Consider the following 27,286-nt stretch of genomic DNA (forward strand, 5'->3'; position numbering starts at 1 on the left):
CAGTGGGGGGGGGGCGGCTGGGGTTTTGCCGTAGAATCGCTCTCACCTTCCCGCAGCCTCCTCCCTCGCTGCCGGCCGGGGCCGCGGGGGGCCGGGGACACGCGTGGCCGGGGGGGGGGGGGGGGGGGGGACACACACACGACACACGGGACGCGGGGCCGCCGCCGCCGGAACCGCCGCCCGCCCGTCATCGCCGCGCGCCCGCGGGGCGGGGCGGGGCGGCCGGCATGGCGGCGGCGGGGGGGGGGGGCGGCGCGGAGCGGTACTTCACGCGCTGGTACAAGCCAGGTACCGCCGGGGGGGGGGAGAGGAGTTTGGGGCGGGGGGGGGGGGTCGGGGAGGCAGCGGCGGGGCGGTCACTGGTGTTTGTGGCCTCTTGCAGACGTGAAGGGGCGGCCGTGCGAGGACTTCTGCGTGCTGCAGCACTCCAACAGGCGAGTGGCCCTCCCGGGGGGGGATCCGGGGGGGCACGGAGCGGGTTGGGGGGGGGGGGGACGGGGGGGGGGACAGGTGCCTGCGGTCACCCCCGGAGCCGCCGGGACCTGGCGCTTGGGAAGCCGCCGGCTTTCGTTAGGGAAGCGACCGCCGCTGTTTCCCGGCTGGACGCGGCAGCGCCCCCCCCCCCCCCCCCCCCCCCCCCCCCCCAAGCCCCACGCCCCACGCAGCGGCGTGGCGAGGCGCTGGGCCACGCAGCCCCCCCCCCCCCCCGCCGCTTTGCCGGGGAGCAGCGGTGGGCACGGCTTGCTCGCTACTCAAACGCCTCGGGTGGGGCAGGCGAGGCGGGATTTTTCCGGGGGGTGGGGGGGGCGTGGAATGAGAGGGTGACACATCTCAGCCTTCTTATATCCTCATTAATTGCTACTCCAGGAAGAACAGGAGCCTGGACTCTTAGCCCCCCCTGCCTCCTGCTGCTCAGCAGATTTTTAAAAAGGCTCCTTGAGCGTCTGTAAGTGCAGCCCTGGTGTCACTGCATCCCCTCCTGCTGACAAGACCCTTCAGTAGCAGAAGAGCAACACTTGAAAAGGCTTTTCCATAATGACATTTATAAGTAGTCTCTTTAACTTGGTTTTCTAGAAAATAAATTGGCTCAGTTTGAACATTTACCTTTTTCTGTATCCAAATGAATAGCTTTTAATTGTACATTGGTGTACTACAGACAGTGAACGCAAGATAGGAAATAAAATGTCATACTTTGTTTCTACTTCAATGTAGCTGGAATCCAGTCATTTGGAATAAATCAACCCTCTGTCTGCTTTGGACTCCTAATAACATACCTTACCTTCCCCAGCTCCAGCCCCCTGGTAAAGCTGCTTCTGCCCGCAGCGGGGGGTGGTGGCATCGTGAGCCTTTCTGGGGTGTTTAGTCCCCGAGGGAAGCTCAGAACTTAACTGTGGCCCCCACAAAACCGGGCAGCACCGATTGCTCACGCGTTGAGGGAAGATGAGGAGGTGTTTGCTGTTCCCGGGGGGTTCCCAGCTCCGAGAGGGAGGCAGGGGGTGCTGGGTGCAGGGGCCTCTCTGGGCCTGCGTGCAGCTCGCTTCCTCGTTCTTGGGAAACAGAATCCCAAGTACCTGGGAATAACAGGTGTGACAGCAACAGCGAGAAAGGACACCCTCACATTTGTGCTAAATAGACAGTTACTAGTCTAATTGTCAAGTATAAACAACAGTTTAAATCCTGTTGGTATGGGGGAAAAGAAGTAAAAACGCTTGTTCAAAAGTCTGTAAGGTTATCTTGCTATTTTGAATTCTGAAATATCAGCGCCCTTGGCTTCTACAGCAGCTCAGCCAAAGGCTCTGTAACAAAATTTACATTATGCAATGAGCTGTGGCTCAGCTCAGTATTTCTAAGCAGTGTAAAATTCTCTGTTGATGTTTTGTTTTGCCAGGTCTTGGCTCTAATAGATGACAGCTCAAGTAGATGATTTGTTATCTTTCCAGTAGAAGGAGGCTGGGGTCAAGAGGAGGTAGCTTTTCTGGTCCCTTTGAGCTGCTGGGACGTGCAGAACATTTGCCAGGATCCAGCTCCCTCTTGCGGGGAGCTGCGCAGCCAGAGGGATGCAGGGGGATGGATGCAGCATCTGCAGGGAAAGATCCGGCTCCATGCTGTGGTTTTCTCTACAGTTACTGTGATTCCTCATCCTTGCTCTAGGTTTTAAGCTCTTCTCAAACAATAGCTTCATCTCTGTTCATTTGTTGGCAAGTTCTGGGCCCTGCCTGTTTGTGCATTAAGCATGGTTCTAGCTCAGGGATTAAGATAGGCCTGGTCTCTACAGCCAGGCTTGACTCAAACTCTCCAGTTTCGTGACAAGAAATAACCCTCCTTTAATAAAAGATAAAATGCAAGCAGCAGGTTAATGAAAGCCCAGATCACAGAAGGACTCAGCTGCTGTAACTATTCACCACAGACTGCCTTTAGCTGTTCTGTGAAACGTTGCCTTGTGTTACATTTTCCGACAAAAGCATACCTTGGTGAATTCATTACTTGGTGGTCGTATCTGGCTATCAGCAACGTGAACCAAGTATGTTCCCATGGGGTACAACAACAGGTAGAACAGCTCTAGCTTATTTAAGAGCTGTGGTTGTGTTTAACTGAGAAGTGTACTGCTTTTGATGAGCCAGTCTAGTAACTCAAAGTAAAGCACTTTCTGTGGGGGTTCCTTTAGGTCAGAATGCAATTTTAATTCAGTTTGGCTCAGCAGGTGTCAAGTCAGATGCCCTGAAGAAAGTGAGTCCGATTTGATCCTGTATCTGACATTTTTGTAAGTGGAAAACTAAAATTTGTCCCTGCTCCACAACTGGCAGTTTCCCTCTGTTTTCCTTCATTAGCTCAGGTCAGTTGTGTTCAGGTTCCCCTGCTCAGCCCCCTGCTGTCACCCAGACCCGTCCGTCCCTGCTCCCCCCGGTGCCTGGCAGGTGCCCGTCCCGTGATTCCCGCTGCACTAAGCTGAACAAGCAGCTCAACTTTCCTGCCAAACGGCAGAGGGAAGAATAGTGGTGTGCTCTAAAGAGCGAAAGTAAGCTGCTAGCATTTTAGATTAGGAGCCCAAATACAGTAGACAGTAGCAGTTTAAAATCCTACCAGGATAGGCAGAGAAGTTTGTGGAGCTCGCTTAGAGCACATAAGAGCATGGCTTCTCGCAACTACAGTGTAATAATTATATTTCTTTTTTTGCAGAATCTGTGTCATCACCTTGGCAGAAGCCCATCCTCTTCTTCAAAGTGGAAAAACAATTAAAAGCATTAATTACCAGATCAGTGCCAACTGTAGCAGACTCCAGAATAAGGTCTCTGGGAAGTCGAAAAGGGTATGGCTTGTTGGTTTGGTTAGTTTTCATTTTAATCTCTCGCACTGCCTGAGACTTTCTGTCCTTTCTAGGCTAGAAACTCACCAAGTTAACCTTTGCATTTTATTTGAAAAGAGCCCCTCCTCAGTTGAAGAATTTAGACTTTCTCAAGAGGTACCTGCCTAACTGTCCCAGCCGGGGTCTTGCAGCGTTGCAGTGGTTTCCAGTGTTGCTCAAACCAAAGCTGACAGTTGCTTTTAGTAATTTTTTTTCATAGCGTACAGAGGGAAACATCCCTGAAAGGATAAAAAAATTTTTTCCACCAAAAGGCCGAGGACTGGAGACTATTGTTTTTCTCAAACAGACAGAGATAGCAGATGGGCTAGTTCAGTGTGCTTCATGGCGGGTTTTCCAATATGCACAGTTTAACCTGGTTACACTGAAATAAACGTTGCTGGTTTTCACTCCTCTCCCCTGATTTTAATCTGATCAAACTATAAATCTGTTATTCCACAAGAAACTTAATCATGACTCCGTTCATAAGCTCCCAACAAGCTTCTATTCAATTTGTGCACCTAACTAAGTTGGCATCTTCCCTTCACTGCTGCGTAACTTGCAATGACCTGTAACTATCACACTGCCCTGCTTGCTTCTGAAAAGCTTACAAAACTTATGTTGCTGATGGCAATACTTTAAAAAGCCCTCTGTAATTAAAAGTGTATATATGTATGTTTATTTTTCAAATGCAGGGAGCTCAGTTTTTAACAGAACTTGCCCCTCTGTGCAGGATATCTTCATCAGATGGAGAGGAATACACCATTTATAGGTGAGGTTTTTCCCTTTTTCTTCTTAGCTTGGCATACCGTGCACTTCTACTGAATCTAACCACTTTCGCAGTTGTATACGAGGGCGACTGATAGAAGTGAATGAAAACATTCTTAGCAATCCCGCTATTCTGCAAGAAAAGGTAAGACACTTTCTTGCTTTCTATTTTCGAACTTTTATTTCACTGCTAACTTCAGTCTTGCTTTTTAGCCATCAACTGAGGGATACATCGCAGTGGTACTACCCAAATTTGAAGAAAGCAAGAGTATAACTCAAGGACTTCTGACGCAGAAGGAGTACGAGGAAGTTTTGCTGAAACGTCGGAATTCCTCTTCATGAAATTAATGATACAGTTATCGTTTGTATTTGATACTAAATAAGCTACTTTTATTGTCTACTGTAACTTTTATGGTATTGAAAGGCCTAGCGCCTTTTTAAAAGTGGAACTTGAACACTTAATTCATACAAGAATAAACCAGTTCAAATAGTTTGTATATTAAAATTTGATTTCTCTTTTTCTCTGAATTCTAGCACTACAAGTTTTTAAATAAGCACAGAATGATTTGTTGGAGAGTATTTTACGTTCCACGGGCAGCTTTGCTTCTGCTCATTGCAAGCATAATACATAAAGAAAAATGGTATGATTTAGCTGTCACTTAATTTACCTAAACTAACACAATATGGAGTTTGACAAAGGTGAATTGAAAATAAAAAGGCAACAGAAGCCTGTGTAGAAAGAGCAGATAAGCTTGAAAAATAAGTATTTCACACCAGGTTGTATTTTCATGGCATCCTGAATTAAAATAATGCCCTTTGTGCAGAAGTTTGTCATAATCACTATCTATTTTCTTAAATTTTAAATGGTATAATGTAAAGTCTACATAATACTTCAGTGGTTCTACATGCAATCCAAATTCTGTTCGGTAAGTTTTAATAAAAAAGGAAGCAACAACTACCATCTACAAATGAAGATGGTAAAAGGCTTTGAGTCAAGAGTATTAATCACTTAGAAATACACGTTTGGAAATAGGAATCATGTCAACAAGATTAAAATTCGGTGGTGCAGCTACTGAAAGAGGGGTTTTTTTCCCTAGAGCTCCTTCACTGCAGGTGTAACTCCTAACTCAGGCAGCGTTTCAGTGCTTTAAGCCACAGCCTTTCAGACCATATGCCCGATTCTGCTTTATCAAATACAGACTGAATTAGGCCAGAGATGATTTTGCACGCTTCAACAGTAGTGTTACATATAGCATATGCAGCACAAGGCTCTTTATATAAAATGTCTATTAGCAGCATCTTTGGGTTGAAACATCCATTAAGACATTCATAAGCATTAATTACAAAACTAGTATCAATAGTGAGCATAGGAAAGGCATTCACATTATAAAAATACGTAACAATTATCGACTACTTCGTGTTGTAATCGCTAAGTAATGGGACATCTACTAATTAGACGTGATAAAGGTCAACAGTTTTAATTAAAATTAACCTGATTTGACTTTCCACAAATGAAAGCAATATTGAAAATTCAGCAAGTGTCATTTTCAAATGGGAGTTCCTGCGTTTCTAAGTGCTGTAATTACTTGCTCTCTAAAAACGTCATGTTTGTTACATGATTTTCTAAAGACTTGATGCCAAATGTCTCAGCTCTCCTTTCTGGAGTATGTGCATTTGTACCAGTTCGTATTCTGTCTTCTCTCCATGGTGGAGCAGGTTTAAGACAGCCGTTTCCTGCTTTATTCTGTAAATTAAAAAAAAAAAAGTCATAAAACCCCCCAACCAAACAAAAAAGACAAACCAAAAAACTTGAAAATACTGCAGACGAGTCAAGTACTCGCCTTTCTCAGTAATTTGCAGCAAAGTGGAAGAAGTTGGCATAAGAGAGTCATCACATTCCTTGTTTTCAGAATGCATGCATCAACCTAAACAAGACAATTAAGAACAGAGTAAGACCACTCATTACTTTTATTAGGCAATTGTTTAATGCACGAGTTTATAATCTATTTCAAGATGGAATAGGTAATAGATGTCCTTATAATCAAAAGGTTTTGCCTACCTTTTTTGAATTTCTCTATATAGCACGTGTAAAGCAACAGCATCCCTTCTGTTAACCCAAGACTTGAACTAGGAAGCAGAAGGGAATGACACACATCCCAGGAGAAGGAACTAATAAGAATGTAATATTAAACAGTAATATAAGTGTCTTGGAAAGGGGCTCTTCCCACCTCAGTATGATGCATGTTTTTCCTCTTATGTCCCACCAGCATGATTCAGAAAGCCATGCATCATTCAAGCCTTGCCCCAGTACAAGTTACACTAAAAGTTAGCGAAATTTTAATGCATTTGAGTTTATGCCTCAAGTCTAACAGCTGGCACAGGTCACAAGTCTGGGCCCTCAACAAACATTAATTTGATGTAGTGATACATCACTGGATGAACAGCCTGGAGTTCCTATTTAGTTTATATAGAGAGTGTAAAACAAACCAAGCTGTAGTGCTGAGGTGCTCAGTTTGGGTTTGAGTGGCTCGGATGCTCTGGCCAGTTTCAGTCCTTGCTGTAAAACTGAAACATCTTTTCCACAGCTCACTGGAAACAAACATCCAGGTGCGCAGAAATGGGTCTTGCTCACATTGATCATACTGCTGCTCGGGGCTCTTCAAAAAGCCTGACCTTTCCCCGCTAAGGTTTGCAGATCTACTTCTCTTGGTAACAATGCTGAAACTTTTATGGCAGCTGTATACATATTTACTTATAATAAATATGAATAATATGAGAATAAACTCTGGGCAGTCTAGGGTAGACTCTCTACCTACTGAGAAGCAAGCATGTGTTTCAGGAATAGAGTCTTTGGGGTTTGCAATTTGTTACATTTCTGTTAAGCATCAGTAACGATATTTATTACAGTGGTGGGAATAAATATTACCTTCATTAATACTTTGATCACTGAAGTCCTTTCTCAGTGAGGTAAGCTTAATTACAGTTCATATTTCTCTGAATGAAGTTCTAGTGGATTACAGTATTATTACTGTACTCTCGTGAATTACAGTATTACTATATACAGTATTACTCCATCTCATTCAGCTGAAAATTCTCAGTTGCAGCATGATAGAGAGGTACTGGAATTTTATCTAGTGGGTACATTGGGGGACATGTTGACAGTTCTTTGAAAAAAGTTCTCAGCAGCCAAAAGCAATATAAAGTAGTGGAAGCCCGTAGACACCTTTCCACCTTCCTCTTTTAGGAGCAGTCCAGGAACATCGTTGTCTTGGGAAACATTTCTGTAAATCCTTTCACTAACAGTGAAATCCAAAATCCAAACAATAATTTCAGTACTTTTAGTAATAGGAAAGAAAAAAATCCTATTACTTATTTTACTGATTCTTAGGCTCTGAAGTTGATCATCTAGGGGTAGGGAAACTGATTCTTAAAACATCAGTATTAATGATACGTCTGTGGCCACTGGGCCAGTTATATAAAACTTGGATATCCATGCTCCCTAAAAACATTCATATAAGCCTGTAGAGTAATACTTTCCAAGCTACTGATTGGCAGGCTTCCATGTATGCTGGGTATTTTGTCTCCTATCAAACTCTCAGCATGAATGAGGGGGTCAGGCCAGGATAAATGTCACTGAAGGCCTTCTCTGGTAGTGGGGACAGGGCGGGGGGGTGGAGAAAAAAAAAAGAAAAATGGCTAGAAAACAGTAGCACCCGTGCTGAAGGAAATCCCTTCCTGAGACAAGATACCGCGGTGAATGACTTGGATTACAGTTATGAGTGAGGCATGTCCCAGCAGACAAAACATTTTCAGCAAGGGGAACAGTTCTTACCATTCTTTCTCTATACTTTGCACATCAGCTTCTCAAAACATGTTAAGTGCAAAACAGTACTTCAAGTTGAAGTAAATTTCTCTTCTACATAAGGAACAGCAATGATGACATATTGCATAGCAGAAAAATGCTTGCACAACAGCATAAAATTTTGTACTTACTAATTTTTATGGTCCTATGTCAATCCAAAAATTTCAGCTGTCATGAACCATTTCATATTTTATCAGGAGCATAAATTATTAAGTTACTGTATTTCAAAACAAGTTACGTCTTCCTTTCAGGAATATATATAATTTTTACCTTACCTTTGTAAATGTAGCACTTTTACCCTGAACAGAAGCTTTAGCTGTTATCTGGAGCTGCTTGCACATAGAGATCAGTTTTTCAGCCTCCAACAGAAGGAAAGGTTTGTCATCATCATGCACCTGAAATGCATTTCAGGAAGACAAAAATCATTCCGTGTTAAAGACTCCCAATATTAAGTATCACCAGTGTCATAAGATGAATGGCTGTTTTAGAGGTCATACGTCACCTGATCAGAAAAGGCATGAAGAGCTGAAGCAAGCTTTGTGCCCTCTGTAGCAAAAATCTGAAAGGGGGAGAAAGCATGTAACAAAATGAACCACAGTGAAAGACGAGGCTCTTTTTCCTTGTTGTTTTAATAAGTAACATGCTATAAAGCAAAAAGGTAGCAGGAAGTATTTGTGATAGTTGTGTACATTTATAATTGACAAGTCAGCAGTTTGCAATGACTTCCGAAATAACACGCTACACTAAAAATTGCCATTCTCCCAGAATAACAAAGTTTAAAGTCTTTCCCTTTACATATAAGAAACCAGGACTTCCAATTATTTTTTGCACTGTAGCAGCTCTCAAGAGTTCTGTGGGTAGATGGCACCTGCCATGGTTGTTTATTGCCCTGACAAAGGTAACCAGTCTCCCGTTCAACACGGGCATGTATCTTGGAAATATCATGCCACATTCCTTCATTTGGCCCCTTGCCTTTTGTTTGTATTATTCAAATTTTTACATCTTCTTTCTTTCCCACAAAAGTACTGCTGCTCCACCTAGGACGGGGTATCTGTTAACACTACTGGGGACTGAGCTAAGTGATACGATGACTACTACTAATGCATTAAATTCCACTGTATTTGCCATAATGCCAGTTTGCTATTCCTACTCTTAACTGGAAGCTGTCAGTTTAATGAATGCTGTCTTAAGCTGCTACTGGAACACTGAAAAGTTAGCTTTCAGAAAGTACGTACCAGAGTAAGGCTGATTAAAATCTACAGTTGCCAGTCAATTCATGGTACACTGTACTTATGTGTACAGAACCAGAGAGTTAAGTTCCAATTTGTTCTTCACTCAGGGTGTCTAACTCCTATTTTGTTAAAAATACATTACCTCTGCTTGATGAAATAAATCTTGAGTAGTTTTCAGAAGTCCTTCTCCCCTGTGGGAAATAATGAAAGCAGAATATATGCCATGTATAGACTGCAGATTATTTTGCCAGCTACTTGCACAATTTATAGTATCTCTGTCTCTCTCTCACCCCCATTCACACCACTGAACTGTAAAATATCACTCTTTTAGAAGATACTATGCACGACAATAACTTACTACAGGAACTGCATTTCAAAATATTATTCAAACACCTCAGTGGCTAGATCACTATTGGGAAATCAGCAATGGTTCAGTTCTCATCAGCTGAACACGGATAGAAATTTATGTCTCTGGCATACTGAGTATTATTGGCCTAGTAGGTAAAAAAAAAACCCTCAATTCGTAAAAAAAAACCCCAACCCTAAATTCTTCAAATAAGAAAGCTGACATTGCCTGGGGAAGTTTCAGAAGAACACCTTTCAGTACAGCAAAGATCAGTAATTCTAATCTACAGTTAAATAGTGTGCTTTAATTCCCTTAATTTTGAAAACAATTATCAACATGCTTCTTCAAATGTTTTCTGTACCCAAGAGATACTTAGTTGTTCTGCAACAAAACAGATATTTAGCACTTTAAAAAACCTCTAATTTTATTACTAAAAATCTTAGAAATTTATAAGAATTTATAAAGTGTAAGGGTAGAAAATAAAGCTCCTTTCTGAATGTCACAATTACTCTACTCTGAAAATTAAGTTGTCTTATTTCTTATAAACACTGTTAATGCTCTTCTCAACAAAACATGCTGCATACAGTGTAATTACCTGGTAAATAAATACATGGAATAGGCCATACTTGACATGCCTTGTCCATGCTGCACAATCTCATTCTCCTGATCCTCCCATTTCTCTGTCTCAGAATCCACATCAGATGTGAGCAGATGTAATTCTAATCCAAGTTTTGCAATTTTTGCCTGTTCCTGTAAATAGTAAACATATTTATGACACTTGAAAATACATTCTTTAGATTAAAAAAATATGTAAAAAGTTTTTTTACTAAAATGATGACACCTTACCTCAGTATCTAGCTTGACTGGCTTTAATGCTTTCAGATTTGCATTATGCTTCTGTTTCAAACAAAAAATAGCATTTTTAAATAAAAGGAATTAGTAATCATTTTCCTAACAAATCATAAGAGGTGGCTCTATAATCAGAGGCAGACTTTGCAGGAGAGTTCCAGTGGTTGAGACAAACTTCTCTGTAGAAGCTGAGAACCTGTTCTGGCTGTCTTCCTGAAATGGCCTGTGCAAGCCTGGTCTGTGCCTACAGACATGCCGAAGTTTCAAGGAAAAGACCCCTTCCATAGTTCTCAGACTCCACCTCCTCACGCACTACCATCTCTTCCCCTTACTCTCTAAATCCTCAGTAATACTTAGGGCTAAATAAACAGTCTTAATCAAGCACCACTGCACCGATTTTTCTATCAGAGATGACACCGATGTAACAGGGACCTGGAAGTCGATTTAGCCAGCAGCAAGCTGCTCTAGAGTACAACCCATGTCAGTGCTGGTGTGACGGTGTAGCTCATCGTTCTGTGTCACCTTGTTGAAACAGCTGGAAACAAATACTGACACTTTGATCTTTTTATGGGTTTTCGTCTTTTATTTAAGCCCTGAGCTATTTGCAATACGCTCTGGCTGCAAGCCAAATATTGGCTCAGATTAAACACTAATTAGTGCTGCTGATGTGAGCAGACTATCTGATAAGGCAGAGCTTGCCAGCTGCATAACACGCATACACAGTAATATGTGATTTGTTTCAAATCAATTCGTATGCAGAGAGCAGCAGTTCCTGGCTTGAACTTCGTGCGCTGGTGCTGTCCCTGCACAAAGACGGCAAAACAGGGGTGGGAGCCACTGCCCACGTTCAGGAACTGCACTGGGGCGCAGGGGAATGGGAAGCACAAAGATGGTGTCATAGCTTGGAGCAGTGTGAGCCGCTGGAGGAGGCTGGATGACAAGAGTGCAGGACAGATCCTTGTTGGAGAATCTGAGAAGAACTGCTATTCATTAGTGGGAGTACTTGGGCAAATTAAGCTCAGTAATGCCTGCCGGGGGAAAAAAAAAAATAAAGCACTATTCATTGTGAACAGCATCAGAAATAAGCTCCAGGTGCTGTCTCCATCTCTCACTTCAAGAGTTGGAGCAAAAATAAAGTACTGCTATTGAAGTTCCTACCGCAATTTGCTGCTCAGTTATCTTTCACGCTATTTCTCTTCTCCCATCCCCAAATTTTTAAATGTTCTGAGTCTTATGAATGTCTACCCAGATTAGACACTGTAATTCTGCCTATGTATTAGAAATGCTGATCTCATATTGATTTATCAAGAAGTGTAAGAACTAATATTCCTAACTGTCATTTAAGTTTCACCATATTGTATATTAGAGATGCAATTCAAGACATGATGGTTTTGAGGCAGAGTCTTGAAAGAAGAAAGGAAAATGGAGCCAAACTAGATTTGTATGTAAACACAAACTTTGAGCTACAAGGTATGGCAAATATTTAAGCTGCAGAGTGAAGGGTGTTGAAGAAAACCAGCACTTTAGCACAGATATGTTTTTCTATCCATAAATAACTAAAGAAACCTCAGAACGTCTGTCAGATTTGTAGATTTCTCCACTGTCGTGTTCACTCACATTTTCTAAGTAGGAGAATTGGTAAAAATCAGATAAGCAGTTATTCCGCTTTTAAAACATGATTTGGCACCTAACAATATAGAGAAAAATATACCTGTGCATTAAGCACACATGTGAATCATCACTACTGCTCTGTCCTCAACCATGGCATGGTCTAGGATGCCACTCATTACCAGCACACAGCACAATTAAACAGATGTAACAAAATCTGCAATCCACTTAGATTGACAGGAACAGTGTGGCTTCTGTGCAGGGGCAGCGTGGGCATTAGCCAGGCAGAGCAGACCTCTGTGATGGCAGCAGAGAGAGAAGAGGCAGTGCTGAGAGACACAGCACGGGGAAGAGAGGCAGTTCCAAAGGTTAGTGCATCAGTTTGGCAAAGAAATTACTCTGTGAAGAAACTCTGCTGTCTTACGGATGTAATCTACATTCCCTGACTACTTTCGAAGTGTATATTAATCATAACTCCCCCAAATCTATGCATCTTGCAAGATTTAAAAGAAGGCAATGACCTTCTGAACAACAAAGCAGAACTGTTTAAATCCTGGGAACAAAATTTTTATTGAAAGCATTTTTAAAAGGCATATGAATCAATACGTGAGAACCTGACTTCAAACATCTCTTTAAATTTTGGCTGAAGTCCAGAAGCTATGTAGCTTAGTCAAACCAGTGAGGAACAAACACCCTATCAGAAGTCACTGAACCAATCTATTTTCCAGCCTCAATACTTAGTTCCGTAACAGTGAAATTCACTCATGCTCAGCCAACCTTACATTATATTCCACTTAAATCTGCAGATTTGATTTTTAATGTATGACCTTTTTTCTTTTCATTAAGGGTGAGAAGTAGCATATTGTGTGTTTGAAGTCACAAATTCTATAACAGGAGACATGGAGATGAGATCATTTCACACCCAAATTCCTCAACACTACAGGTTAAGGAAAGAAAGCAAGGAGAGAAGGAAGCAAGCTAGAGCCTTCACTGTACCTTCTGAGATCATTCTTCTCCTTTCTCCTACCCGTAAAAAGATTAAGTATGTAGCAAGTGAATCAAACGACTGATTACAAGATACTAACAAGGTTTAGGAGGTTTCCTAACCCACAGATGTTACCAGAAACAATGTAATATCAATGATAATCAGCTAAAGATATTAATAATATCAGAACTATACCTGAACATTTGGAGTAGCTTTTTTCACTGCATTAAAAACACTTAAGATCAAAGAAGAAAACAAGAACTGTTATTTGAATAGCCTACAACAGGCTCAATCCTGTCTACTTGTTCCAAATAGGTCAACTCAGGCAACGTTAAAAAAATCAGATTACTGCGACTTATTTTCAGTATGTTGCAGTGTATTCTTACTGTTTTAACAGTAACAATGAATTTTTTATTATATAGCATGACAGCAGAGTACACAGTAAAAAATGTCGTATTAATGAACAGGAATTAAAGCTCATGTACAATCAAAGGGATTAAAGCATATTATGTAACTAGTTGTCCTAGTTTTCAGTATGTTTGTTGTTGATGTAATAAATTGACAAAGTTTGGTATTTCACTGTCAGCCATCCAATCAGGATGGATGTTACCAAGATACTGCTAAGTCCTCGTGAAGGTGTGACACAGAAAGAAGTCAATTAGTTAATAGCAGATACAAAGGAAATACAACAATCCCAAAAGCAACTTACCCCTGGTCTGGGCAGTGATAGGTAGACACGCTTCTCTCCTATGAAGAACACACACATTTACACCAAAATTTGTATGCAGATTTTAATCAATGAGATCACATGCCTTACTTAATCCTTCCTTAAATTGCAGTACTATAAAAGCAAATTACTTACCTGTAATTCATCCTCTTTGAATATTGCAGAGCATTCCCTCTCTGTCTCATGCTCCCCAAGAGAGACGAGACAAGCCAAGAACTCTGTACTGTTCAGATTTTAGCTCTCAGAAACTGGCAGTTAAGAAAGCTCCTCTGAAAAGGGTCCCTCAATAAAATCCCTAGTCCCCTGCATGTAATCCACAAACGAGTAAAGAAACTCCCTCCAGTGGCTGAGTAGCTACTGCCACATGCACTCATTCTGTTGCAAAGTACAGAACATACAACGGTAGCTTTGTGTAACACTTTTCTTGGCATGGGTTGAGTGGTCTCAAATTTGGAGTAGGCAATGTGACTAGTGAGAAATACCTAGGCAGGTTTTTCTAAGTAATGCAAATAAACCCCTCAGGTTGTACTGTACTATACATATCCCATGTGAACTGCATTTTATAAAGAAAAAAAGTTCCACAGTATGTTACACACTTATTGAATTATTTCTTATGTCCCCAGGTACCTCATATATTCCAAGTCTGAGCAAAACAAATGAAGAAAAAAAGAAAAAAAAAATCCTTTCAAGTGTTACCTAAAAGTAGATAAGACAAGTTTATTGGCAGAGGAAACAGTGCCTGGGCTAGCAGCCTAGGATTAGAGTTCCAGTTACCAGAAGACTTAATTATATGTGAAGAATTACATTTATTACAATAGATTCATGAGAGAAGTCTGCTAAATAACATTAATAAAAAATTTGAGAGCTAGTGAAAAATACATTTTACCTGAAGAAACAAAAGGCTACTGTAATGGATATTGGTACCAGGTTTGCATAGGGATGATGCATCTCAACATACAAAGGACAAGCAACAAAGCCCTCCCTAAAATTGCTATTTCTTCCTTTTATATAAGCTCCTAGAGAAATTCCACTCAGAGTCCTCAGCAGACAGTTCTCTTGTGTATTCATGATTTTTTGAAAGTATGTTCTTCATCTCCTGACACCACAGAAAAATCACGAGCTCCACGTCTAGGCAACTGACTCCTAAAACCCAAATTTCAGTAAATTGACAAGTGTCCCTCAACCCTCTTGACAAGTATAAAAAATAGTAATTCCTCCTTTCTAAAATCCCCTCTTCCTTTCCTGACCCAGTTTTGCAAAAGATGAAATGAGCTAACAGGGCACAAGCTACCTATTTTTTTTTAGAATACAGAGTTATTCAGATATTAATTTCCCAAACATGCATCCAAGCAAGATTTCTCACTAAAGACTGATAGAAATTATGAGAAGTGATTTACAACCACCTATGTATCAAAACATCAGTTAAAGGGCATGTAAGAAAGCATGTAAGATCTACCAAGAACAAAAGCTAACTGGTAAGTTTAAAATGCTGTAGCATAAAAGATCTCCTTGGTGCTATGTAAAAACCTGCTGCACGGTGTTAAAAAAAAAAAATGTTCAAACACAGAAAGATTTGACATAACAAATGGAATACAAATGCATACTGAGAGGTCATACTACTTGCTCACGCAAGGTGGGCATTCAGAATTATGGAAACCAAATGGGAAGAGGTGGTAAACAGAAATTAAAAAAAAAAATTGTTTTTGCACTTCAACCAATTCCCATTATTTGTCTTTGCAAGGTTTAGTTGCTCACCATGTTCAGAAAAAGGAAGGATCTCACCATTTATTTCTTGGAATATTTTTAAAAAACCCCAAAACAAATAAACCAAAAAACACACACAAAATCTCCACGGCACCCACAGATCTCAGACATTTCAAAAGCACAATCAACTCAGATAGATAATCCTACTTAATCAGAAAATACTTAATCACATCAGTATAATCACAGAATTTATATTTGATTCCATTATCAGAATACTTTTTATTTTTTTTTCAGGTATTTAATTTCCTTAGTTTGTAAGTCAGATCCCTGTTACAGTAGCAAAAGGCTTTTTGCCATATTATGATCTTCCTCTTATTTATTCAAGTCTGCCTTTGTTTTTCCCAATGTTTTCTCTAACATGTTTTTCCTTTTTTTTTTTCATTTAAAATTAATTTTTATTATTTCAACCTCTTCGTCTTCCAATTTTCCACTTTCCAGTCATTCCAATCATGTTTTTCCTCCCAAACATCTCTATTTCAACTAATATATCCTGCTTCTGACCTCAATTCTTATCTGAGAGTACCAGGGCTGCATCCCTGCTTCACCCTTCTTTCTAGAACTCTAATTTCTAAATTCTGATCTGTTTCCCCTGTTCATCAACTATGGCCCTCCCAAATTCTCATTGTCATTTAACTCCTCTTCAATCAAATGGGCAAAACAAAAGAGGAGGGCAGAAAAGGAAGTTATTTTTATAAATCACACTCTCACTTCTCACCAAGTTACAAGGGAGAAATCCAGGGATTACTCACATTCTTTTCCAGCATGTTGAAACCAAAAAATTAGGGGGAAAAAAAAAAAAAAAAAAGATTGGCTGTCATCCAACAGACTGGATCAAAGAGAGGTACTTTTGTTAGGTGACTCATCTCAAAGTGCGAGAGCCTCAAAGTTAAGTATCTAACCTAAATTAGTAATTCTGGGAACAAACTGATCCCTTCGCAGGCTGAACCAAATCTCCCAGCTGACAGGAGCCAGGCTCTAGAGAAGCCTGTCACTCTCCTCAGCCCAGACCAGCCACGCGACGTTTCCAACACCAACACCGTGCAGAATGGGCATCCTCAACACTGGACTAGGAAGTGGTTTGGAATTAAGCAAAAGGTGGCCAACTCTACCTCACTGTACAGTTCTGCATAACACAGAGACATTTTCAAAGTACACGGGAGGGTTACTGGGCTGTAATGTGTTCACCAACCTCCCCCACCCCTATGTGCATGTGCACCCCCCTCCCCAAGACAAGCCCATTTCAACTGGGGCATGATCTGATGCGATTACATTAACATTGAGTAACATACTGCTTCATTTCCAAGCTTAATCTGGATTTCTACCATGTGAGTTTTGAACCTCGGTATGAGAAATACCTAATTTGCTGATACGAAAGAAACACTGGATAAGGAGTTACGCAATTGCTCATAAAAATAATTCAACCAGTATAAACAACGTGAATCTAGTGTAAGCAGAAAAACGCTTCTTTTATTTGATGTGTCCAGCACATTTAGTCACCATTCAATTTTTGCCTCTTAAGCTGTATTCTTGAACTCTCTAACAAAGCTAAACATTTAAATTGGTAGTACAAAAATACAAGTTTTTAAACTGAGGAGAAATAAAAATATATACCTTCTTACTGTAATTCTATCTTTTGCTACACACAATCACAATTCTACTAGAAATAAAGCACTTGATACGTTTTAGTCTGTAAAATAAAGACACTTTTACCAATCTCAACATTAATACAAGTATCATGAGTTACAAGAATAATAAAATTTTATAAAAGATTGTGAAACGTCACTGTGTTTGGAGGCAAAAGTTTTGTGAATGCCACTCTTATAATCTGTTAGCAGACAAATAGTCCAATTTATTTATTGGGTCATCAGTCATGTTTTCTAGGAGAAAAAAAATGTTGAAAGTGGCAAGGTAACTTTAGGGTATCTTCTGGAAGTAAAAAGGTAGGGGGTTTTGGGTGACATTTTTTTCTCTTCCTTTTTTTGACAAGACTCACTCTGAAATCCAACAAGAAAAACAAGCAAATAAAAAAAGATTAGCCCACAGTACAGAGGAAAACTTTGTTGAAGACATGTGGATATAGGAGACCAAATTATTTCTAAGGAGATAATTGACAGTTAATATGAAACAATCCGGATTCACAGAGAAGTCCCATACTAGACCAGGCCATGAGACAAGGAAAACAGAGACAAAATTTCTTAAGCATTGTTTTGGCAATACAAGACCTAACGCACCCAAGGCCACACAAGGAATACAAGCTATGCTTACCACCGTATCAACTGTGGTATCAGAACGCTTTATGCTGAAAGAAAGACTGAGGAAACAAAACATGCTAAAAAGAACAGACTCATCTGGCTATGCCAAACAGGAGAAGGTAAGTCCTCACTGCACCCAGGCCCGCATACGCTACAGTCTCCAGCATGCTCAGCAGCACCTACCCATTCTGCTCTCTCCTTTAAGCACCGGCATTGGGTTGCCTGGTGAAACGACGCTTGAAAGAAATTGGAAAGTACCACTTGTGGAAAATGTCTGTTATCTGCTGTCAACAGCCACAAGAGAAGAGAAGGTTACTAACTACAGGAGAGGCTGGGGAATATGCCACGACACTTCAAGAACTATTTGTTTGGAGAGCCAAGTATATGCTTTGCTCTGGCTGCATGATTCTCATCCGATTATTTTAAAATACAGTAATATATACATATATATATACGCATACACACACATGCACACACATATATAGATATATAAAAAGGTTATCATTCAACCCTGCTGGACCACTGCATGAGTATGGAAAAAAAATCAAATATTGAATGATCAGCTCTGCAAATTCCAAATTTATTGTAATGCATTAATATTAGAGTAATAGCATATTTTAAGTTGTGTTATATAAAATTCAATGCTATATTTAAAGAAAGTCAGTATGTCCTTGGCTCCCCAAACAAATAAAAGCTCACTGAAATTTAAAAGGCCCATAAACAGGATCTCTGACTGCAACACATCTTTATATGGCATTCCAGACCAAGGTGGAAGAACAAGCAGAATAACAATCATGCATTTCTCAAACGCCTCAAATTCCCATTAACCTGAGCTACACACGTTTATTGTAAACCCACTCAGCATTTAAATATATGTTTTCCTTTTACAAGTCTTGAGGCTCAGACACAGATTCATCTAGCAACCAGCAGCAACAGTTTCAGACATTACTGCCCCATGGTTGGTTGTTTACTGTCCTCACAACAAAGCTGGCAGAAAAGGACTGATTACACAAATACCTGATCAAGTACAGAAACTTAAACTGACAAAATAAACTCTAAAAATGAAAAAAAGGTCTCACATTAATAGTAAGATGAAGTATTGTATCACTGATAAAGTGTCATCTAACCTGAATAAAGATTTACTTTTTCTGTATCTTAGATACAAAAAAACGATGTCCCTGTATTTAACTAAATCTAAACTTTTAAACCTGAGCGATTTTCTTAAAAATACAAGACATTCAGTATTAGTATATATTACATTCTATCTGTATGCAATTATACCTTGAAGACTGAAAGAAACACATAGCTGCAAGAAGTATGACAGGCTACACTAACGACATCATCTGAAAAAAAATTATGTTCAATAAAAATGAAAAACAAAATGGCTTTCATTTTAAAGGTAAATTACCCTATGCTAAAAGTAAACACAGAATTTTTTTCTTAAGATTCCAAGGTTTTCTTCTACATGTTGTACAAATACCAATAAACTTACCAACCAGAGAAAATATCCCAAGATAGTGCAGAGTCGTCAGATTCCATCCAGGAGAAAGGACAGCAGTTTAAAAATCAAATAACTACATTCACTACATTATGAAGTGATTACAAGGCAAGCTGACAGTATAGAATATATATGCATATATATAATTTCCAGAAATACAGGAAATTAATTAAAATTTAATGAAGTTAAAACACAATTCAAGTTATATCTTGGTTGTCATGAACTGATATGTCCTAAACAAACCAAAAGGTGGTATGAAAGCCCTACACCACGAATATTTGGACACCACTGGCAAAGAGCTGCGTAAAATACTTTTGTGTCCTTTGAACAGTTCCATTTTACTTTGCTGGAATTAATCACAGGGCAGAATGTTAAACCTATCTAATTTTACACAAATCAGGCCTTTTAATTTTTGGCTGTATTTCTTTGAAAAAAATCCAGTAAGCACCCTAATTCAACATCTATACAAACCCAATATATTTGTGTATTGCCACCTAGATTCCACATTGCTTTATGGGATGTGGGACTGTTTATTGTGCTCTTAAGGAAACAGTATTTCCTAAATCGCACTTAAAGTTCTTAAACTACATGTTTTGCAAACCACATTTTTCTATTTCTACATAGCATACTTACCTCTTCTTCCTTCAAACACATCATTGATTTCTCTTAACAACAAAGACATGTCACTCAGTTGAGACTCCCAGGCCTCACAGAACACTTCAAGATTTTCTTTTGCAATCTTGCTGGATGGATGTAATGCCAATGTTTCTGCAGCAGAAATTATCTGGACAGAGAACAAAATATTTGCTATTTTAAGTCCCAGTACCTAGTGTTGCACATGATTTCACAAATGCCTTCACAGGAAGAACACAAAATTAAACTGCTACTATTAATTCCTTGTAGCGCATTCATCAGATATTTGCAGGATTGATAATCTTCCTCGTGCATTCTTTTAGTTACTGCCCAACATTAAAGTTTAACTCTTTCTTAGAACGGCTTTGAACAGTTCAACATTAGGTCTCAAAAAAATAATACAGGCAATTTTTATTGATTTATGTCCAGTAGAAGTGGCCAGATAAGAGCTAAGCATACCTGTGGGCCAGTGACCTGAAAGGTATCTTCTGCATGTATGCAAGTAATCTCGAGGGGCTCAGTTCCAGAAACATGCCTCAATAAGCGACACATCTAAATATTTTTTATGAATTTAAAGAAAAAAGAATGGTAAAAAAATATGCTTTCATTAGTAGTGAGAAAAGGTACACATGCACAAACACACACACACACACAAAGTTACTGATAGTCCTTTCAGAAACTTACTGGATCGCAGAGCTATGTGTTTCTGAGGGAGTGTTTACAATAAAAACAGGGCCAAATCCTGACTTGGAATGCGTGGAAAATCACCAAAAGAAATAAAATTCTTAATAAATAAATAAAAATAAGCCAACAACAATTTCACATATTTATGACCGAATAACCTGAAAGTCATCAGACACCTACAGAACTTGAAAAAATTGTAGCATAAATGACTTCACCAAAACAGGCTTACTCAGCAATTAGCAACCATGTGGAAAATTTAGGCTTTCATCCTCCAGCAGTCTGAATTATCTTTGAGCAAATCAGCATCAAATTCATTTAGGGAAGAAATACTGTATCCTTTTACAGCAAATAAACTGTAGTCAACTTTTTTTTTTTTTTTTTTCCCATAGGTAAGATTAAGAGTGAACTTTGAGCTGAGAAGGAACACTGATGATATGAGATCAAAAGGAGAATTTATAAGACAGAGACAGCACATGTGAAACTAACTGCACTCTCCATCATCAAAAATGCTAGAAGGCCTCACGTACAAACACTATTTAACCTCATGGATATGTCTGAAAAAAAATTAATCACTGTCTCACTGGAACATTAACTAGTCACAGAAAAAGAGGACATTAAAGCCAAAATTAAAAAAAACACAGTGTTGATTTTCCAGTCCTAGAAGTTGCAGGGAGTTGCTTCTGCATATTTATACCTCTGGGATGAATCCTCAAGTCCCATATGATATCAGAATTTTTTAGAAATTAAGTAGTATTAGATGCCATGCAAGTATAGCTGCTGACATCACCATGTTCCAGATCAAAGTGATGTATCTCTGTATGTCTCCTACTGGTACAGTTACTTCTGCTCACATGTCATACGAGAGACAAGGCATGCGTGGCAGACATACTCTCTGCAGGCACTCTTAAGAGCCATGACCTCTCAGTAGTCTTGGAAGTCTTATTTGTTCACGTGTGAATACTACCATATGAAACCATGGATGTATCAGTACCTGAAACATGCACACTGCTTTTCATGAAGGAGAAAAGATTTTCAATGGCTCTCTTGACGGATAAAAACTACACAAGATCTTCAAAACAGTCAAGTTCACTGCATTAAGAAACTCAAGCTTACACTTCCAGCATTCTCAAAACATGTCTTTGGATTCAGCTGTTATTGGATGCCTACTGCTTGAAAGAAAAAGGCTATCATCTCTCCTTGAATCCTGAAACCTATTTTTTAATTAACATTTTAGCCCCAGTATATACATACAGATTGAGTCTAGATCCAGGAGGAAAATTGAGTACGACTCTACATTCCTTCTACAACTTCATGCTACAGTGACACCTCTGGTTAGATCCTACCAAGAGCAATATAGAATTCAACAGTATACTAGGAAAATAAAATAAAATAAAATAAAAATTACAAAAGACTAAATTAAGACAAATCCAGCCACTCATTTTTTAAGTGCCTTACAAAATGAAAGCAGCTGTGAACTCACCTCAACAAGTTGTTCTTTCTGCTCTGATAGCTTGCAAGTATATTCTGCTACAGCTTCAAGATTTCCTTCTACTCCTGTGATTTTTAATGCTTTGAGAACCATATGATCAGTATGGTATTTTAGCAGATCTGCTGCCAAAGATGTTGCTGCACTGTGGACCTTGAATAGGATTAAAAGAACAAGGAAAGATAAACCTTGGAAGGAAAAAAAAGTCATCCAGTACCAAGTCAAATGAAAGATAGATTGATTTTTCCAAGAAGCAAAAAAATTTACAGCCATGAAAGCTCATATACCATCTGCATATTATCTGGGGCTTTATTTCTTCAATACTATTCAAAGATAAAATCCACAGCATTCCCCAAAAAATCCCCCACAACCAAATATAGAGAGAAACAAATTGCAACTGGGTGAAATGAGGGCATGAAGTTATCGCACTGCAACTTTCTGATAATGTTACAGCTGGGAAAAAAACAGGTGCATAAATTTGTGGGGCACCAGGTTCAGCATAAGCATGGCACAATGGCTACTCTATTTCTCATGAAGAACACACATTAAGCTGTGTGAATCAGACTGAAGCCAAACAGCATCTGAGTTTATAATATATTAGAAATTAAGTTCCTATGAATACATTGAATTCTCAGTGATGCAGAGAAAAGCTTGAATATAACCAACTTGTGACACAGCCTTGGAAAAGTAAAAAGCATCTTTTCTGCAAGGAACCGAAGCCAGAGATGGGTTTTGGAGAAGTCTCAGTCTCCCAACTCTCCCAACAAGCAAGGAGAACCTTCTCCTTGAAGCACATCCCTACATCCAGACGCACTTTCAGACCCATGGATCTGCTGAAATTGTGCTCTGAAGGACTCTGCTCCACAACAGCTATCAGCAACAGCTGCTGCTAGGTCTAGTAACAGGTCATAGTAAGTTTATCTATGCCCTATAATCAGCCCCATTTTAGAAACATAGGTAAAACCAAAATAGCAGAACAGTCTTTAGAAACAGCAGAACAGTCTTATGCTCATAAGACTATTACACTCACTTTGCTGGACTGCACTGAATATACAACAAATTTGACTATTCAAGAAGAAAGTTATTTTTCAAGCTCTTATGAATGAAATGAGCTTAAAATTGTGACACTGGTGAGCCTTGGTTCTGCAGAGAAGAGAATGCTTACTAGAATGATATGTTGGATTTTTTTATTCCACTAGACTCTACATATTTTTACCCCATTCCCCTGGTAGTACTTCCTGTGCAGTCAAGAATTAAGGGGGTTTTTGGGTTTCTTTTTTTTTTTTTTTTTTTTTTGTAATTTCATGTAAGAAACCTGAATTGTTGCCTCAGAAAACTAGAACTAGTGAAGTACAAACAAACAGCAGATGCGATTTATTCATTTAAGCACACAGAACAAGTATTTAAAACAGTGAGGCGTGCATCCCCAAGGAAAGTTTATCCCTTACATTTAAAGCAATAATTATATACATAGTAATTATTTCCAATCACTTAGCTTTTTTGTTGTTGCTGTTGTCAGAGTTAGCAAAGAGCCTATGTAACCAACAGATTTCTAATCAGTTCTAAGTAAGGACACAGAAGATGACTGCATACTAGCTCCCTGATGTAATTCTGATCTAACTACTCTTGGCTATAAATAGATGCCAGCCTTTTTGGGTACAGGATTCTATTTTACAAATTCACACAAAACAAGTCAGAAATTCAAGCTTTAATTCAGTTTACGCTTGCTTAAACTAGACCTACCTCTCTTTTAAGTTCGTTCATGCACTGGCATGTCTTTAAAATGGCTACTTCCAAGTCTTCCATGAGATCCTTTGTCTTCTGGTTTTGCTACAAGCCAAAGAAAGCAACCAACAAAACATTAAACAAAAAACCCAGCAAATCCTACCTCATCATGTGTCATTATTTCAAGTTGCTTTAGAAGACAGCCTTTTCTTCCTAGATGCAATGTTTTCATTTGCACATCCTGCATATATTCTACTTGAAAAATTATTTTATAGAAACATTTATCACCAAATAAAATCTAAAAATAATAGTGATGCAAGCTAATTGACTGTTTCTATTCAACAGGAATTTATTTCTAAACCTCACTGAGCTTTTTTTTCAGGACAAGGGTTTTCTTAAGCTTTACAACTTCCAAAAATCTTCTGTCTAAACACCCTAAAGTAAAGCAGCAGTTTAAGGCATTTTTTTAAATTTTCTTTTTAAATACAAACACCATTTTAAAATAAAGTGGTACCTGAAATGTTATACCAAATGTTCTATATTGAATTAGAAAGAGATTACTTAAAGCATCCTTGTAAGACTGTACATCATTATCTAATTTAAATGAGTATGGTAGCTAAGAACATTTTGTTGAGGTAGCTTCAAGGCATATCTCCCACTTCTGCAAATAGCACCTATCTATGCAACAACCCAAATGTCAGGAGACATATGCTGGGAAAAAGTAGCAGTGATTTTGCACTCTCCTCTGAAATATACTGGAAACAATTACCCTAGCTGGAATGGTTAACATGGCCATAGCTGAAAAAAAAAATTAAGCCCCTTCAGAGTCTAAATTAGCATAAACATATACATACACATGTGTGTAGGTATAGATACGCACACCCTCCATTTAATTTAAAGGAAAAAAAAAAACCACCCAAACCAATATGACCATTATCTCATGTACTCTTATCTGGTCTAAGTCTCAAAGCTACCTGTCCCTCAAATTTAATGCTTCCCTTTAATTAATTTGTGTAAATGTGTAACATCACAAAATCACTTTTAATACAAGGAGCATAATGTTTTAGGCACTAAAGTGTCTTTTTTATTTCTTTTACTTGTTTAATGTGCACATTTTGTTCCTTCTATGTGCAACTTCTTTCTGTCTTGTCTTTATTTTTTTTTTTTTTTTTTAAACACAAATGAAGGAAATGTCTAGCCAAAATAGAGTTACAGGAAAACATAAAACAGGACACTAGCTTGCAATCTTATGAGTTCAAACACACACAGGAAGGATTTCAGAAACATTTAAAATTCAAACAGCATTAGATTATCTGTTGTGCTCCAGCTAGTTTTCATTAACTTACAATAATACAAAAAAGAGCAGATAAGTGATGTCAGTCTAATTTAGACCGGACCTAGTTTACAACACATTTCTGTTTTAAGATACACTCTTCACTAAAGACAGCCGTTACTCTGCTTGCTAAAAGAAGTATAGTGAGAGAAAAAGGAAATAATTGGTTACTTAAGAGCTCTACATATCCCCTAGTTCATATATCCCCAAGGCACGATAATTTTTATTTTTTTAAATCAACAATTACACTTGAATTACATTAAGTCCCTCAGAAAATATTCACCCACCAATAGAGTGCTGAGAGGAAACTAAAAAGCCACCTCAGTCAGTCGATGCTATTTTATCTGCTTACCACATCTTCAGTCACAGCTAGGCTGGGTTATTTATTAATGAAAATACTTAATGCATAAGCACACATGTGCATGCCCAAGTATTTTCACAGATCATATATATGCGTAGTCTTGTACTAGGCTCTCATTTCTATCACTTGAAACGTAGCATGTGAATTGTTTAGAGGTGATAATTTTCCACCAGTAATAAAGCTTAGAAATACTGGAATGTATTTGTTTTGGCAGGGACGGATGTAACTCTCTTCATAGTATCTGGTATGGTGCTGTTTTGGATTTATGATAAAAACAGTGCTGATAACATGGGGATGTGTTAGCTATTGCTGAGCAGTGCTTACACAGCTGCCTACCAGGGCTAACCACCAACACCAAGCTAAACACAGTTTCAGTTTCTTATAGGTATGGGATTCTGTTCAATTAATATTCTGTATGTGTCTTCTTTGTAATAATAACAGTCTGTATTATCAATAAGATTTATATGCTCTTCAAACTGCACTACTGCATTAAGAACACCTGACTGCAGCGTCCAGTTCAAAGAGGAGAAAAGGAACAAAAATGCTTTCTCATAAGTAATGCATTCAGTTGAATAAGTATCCTATACTAGTACACATCTGTTATATTTCAGAGTGTTGACAAGACTTTGTGCTATATGTTTCCCGAGAAACAAGACTGGAAGCAGGTCAGCATCAGAAACAGAAACTGCATTTTCCATCTTTGATATTCCTTCCCCTTTTGCATGTATCTTCTATCACCTTCAAGGAACAGGGTAAGACAAATGATCGAGGGAGACTTAATTGCTTCTTCTCTAAAAAGGAAAACTACCAACATTTAAATTTTGTAAAAAAGACAAATAAAAATCGCCTGTAAGTCTTAGTGTCTCTTTCCTCTCCTCTCTCCACGCGATTAAAAAACCCTAAATTTTTTAGAATATTTCCCTTTTCAATAGTTTAAGTGTTTTCAAATATTCTGTTGAAAACAAGAAACAAACTGTGGTTACTGCTATGGGATCAAGACAATTGAAGTCTCTGAACTACTCAACCAAAAGACCTAACCGTTTTAGGACTGTGCAATGAAACTTCCATTTGCCTTCTTGTTTCTACTTACAGCTTCATTAAAATTAGTCTACCTCCACTAGTAGCCTAATTCAGCCATCAAAGAATCAATGAAGCAATACCACTGAGGCAGGAGGGGGACAGGACATACTGAAGCTGCAGAAGCACAGAACAAGCTCTGGCTTCCTTGATCAGCTCTCACTGTGAGGAATACACACAGTTCTCTCTTCCTAAATCAGAAGAAACACTGCATTTAAAATTTCTTTCCAAAGTAGAGCTGAAAAGATTTACTTTGCTAAAAAGCTCTTACAGCTTGCATCCACACTGCAACCAGCTGCTCGAGTTCCATTTTAGCCTGTTTAGACAGCTCCAAAATGTGTTCTCTGTGCTCATGACTGGTATAGGCAGAGTCTGTGAAGTCCTCCGTATGTTCCAGGATAACTTCCAGCATTGTCGAAAGGTTCTCTTTTGAGAGAAAATAAAGATTCTCACGAAGACCCTCCACCTTATTCTGAAAAAGAAGCATATCAGTTCCTTGAGAATTTATGCAGTTATACAGTTATGACACAAATGCAGAAAGCAGATGCATCATTTTATATTTTATTTTTCTCCTCAGTGCTTTTTTTTTTATTATTCATTTATTTTCAAAATAACCCAGCAATCCAGTCCTCCAGTTTAGGGTTTGGGATTTTTTTTTAGAGGTACTAATACCATCAGTAAATTACTGGCCACTTACAGAAGTAGCAGCAAATACATTACTGTTCTACTGCTGTCAAGAAAATGTTTTAAGTGCAG

The 27,286-nt window shown here is 39.0% G+C and overlaps 2 protein-coding genes across 3 annotated transcripts in view; one reads left to right on the forward strand and one right to left on the reverse strand.

The window, feature by feature from the left end:
• Positions 1 to 202: 202 nt before the first annotated feature.
• ABITRAM (actin binding transcription modulator) lies at positions 203 to 4,613 on the forward strand. 2 transcript variants are annotated; one of them, XM_042798267.1, is made up of 7 exons: positions 203 to 288; positions 383 to 434; positions 2,702 to 2,761; positions 3,178 to 3,307; positions 4,036 to 4,112; positions 4,184 to 4,253; positions 4,322 to 4,613. In XM_042798267.1, the coding sequence occupies exons 1-7, from the start codon at positions 228 to 230 to the stop codon at positions 4,448 to 4,450; spliced, it is 579 nt and encodes a 192-aa protein (XP_042654201.1). In that variant the 5' UTR covers positions 203 to 227; the 3' UTR covers positions 4,451 to 4,613. The 2 variants fall into 2 exon arrangements, with proteins under 2 accessions (XP_042654201.1, XP_042654202.1); XM_042798268.1 differs by lacking the exon at positions 2,702 to 2,761.
• CTNNAL1 (catenin alpha like 1) overlaps positions 4,475 to 27,286 on the reverse strand; it is a 58,714-nt gene continuing 35,902 nt past the window's right edge. The window contains exons 7-19 of the mRNA XM_033004309.2: positions 26,802 to 27,002; positions 23,778 to 23,864; positions 22,029 to 22,187; positions 20,324 to 20,416; positions 19,865 to 20,015; positions 13,700 to 13,737; positions 10,395 to 10,445; positions 10,144 to 10,298; positions 9,345 to 9,393; positions 8,473 to 8,529; positions 8,246 to 8,365; positions 5,950 to 6,033; positions 4,475 to 5,852 (exon numbers count right to left, since the gene is read on the reverse strand). Coding sequence (XP_032860200.2) covers positions 5,691 to 5,852; positions 5,950 to 6,033; positions 8,246 to 8,365; positions 8,473 to 8,529; positions 9,345 to 9,393; positions 10,144 to 10,298; positions 10,395 to 10,445; positions 13,700 to 13,737; positions 19,865 to 20,015; positions 20,324 to 20,416; positions 22,029 to 22,187; positions 23,778 to 23,864; positions 26,802 to 27,002 — 1,407 coding nt within the window. The 3' untranslated portion in view covers positions 4,475 to 5,690. The remainder of the gene's footprint in view (positions 5,853 to 5,949; positions 6,034 to 8,245; positions 8,366 to 8,472; positions 8,530 to 9,344; positions 9,394 to 10,143; positions 10,299 to 10,394; positions 10,446 to 13,699; positions 13,738 to 19,864; positions 20,016 to 20,323; positions 20,417 to 22,028; positions 22,188 to 23,777; positions 23,865 to 26,801; positions 27,003 to 27,286) is intronic.

This window comes from Tyto alba, unplaced genomic scaffold (assembly GCF_018691265.1).
Source record: "Tyto alba isolate M040663 unplaced genomic scaffold, T.alba_DEE_v4.0 Super-Scaffold_27, whole genome shotgun sequence".
Taxonomy (NCBI): Eukaryota; Metazoa; Chordata; class Aves; order Strigiformes; family Tytonidae; genus Tyto; species Tyto alba.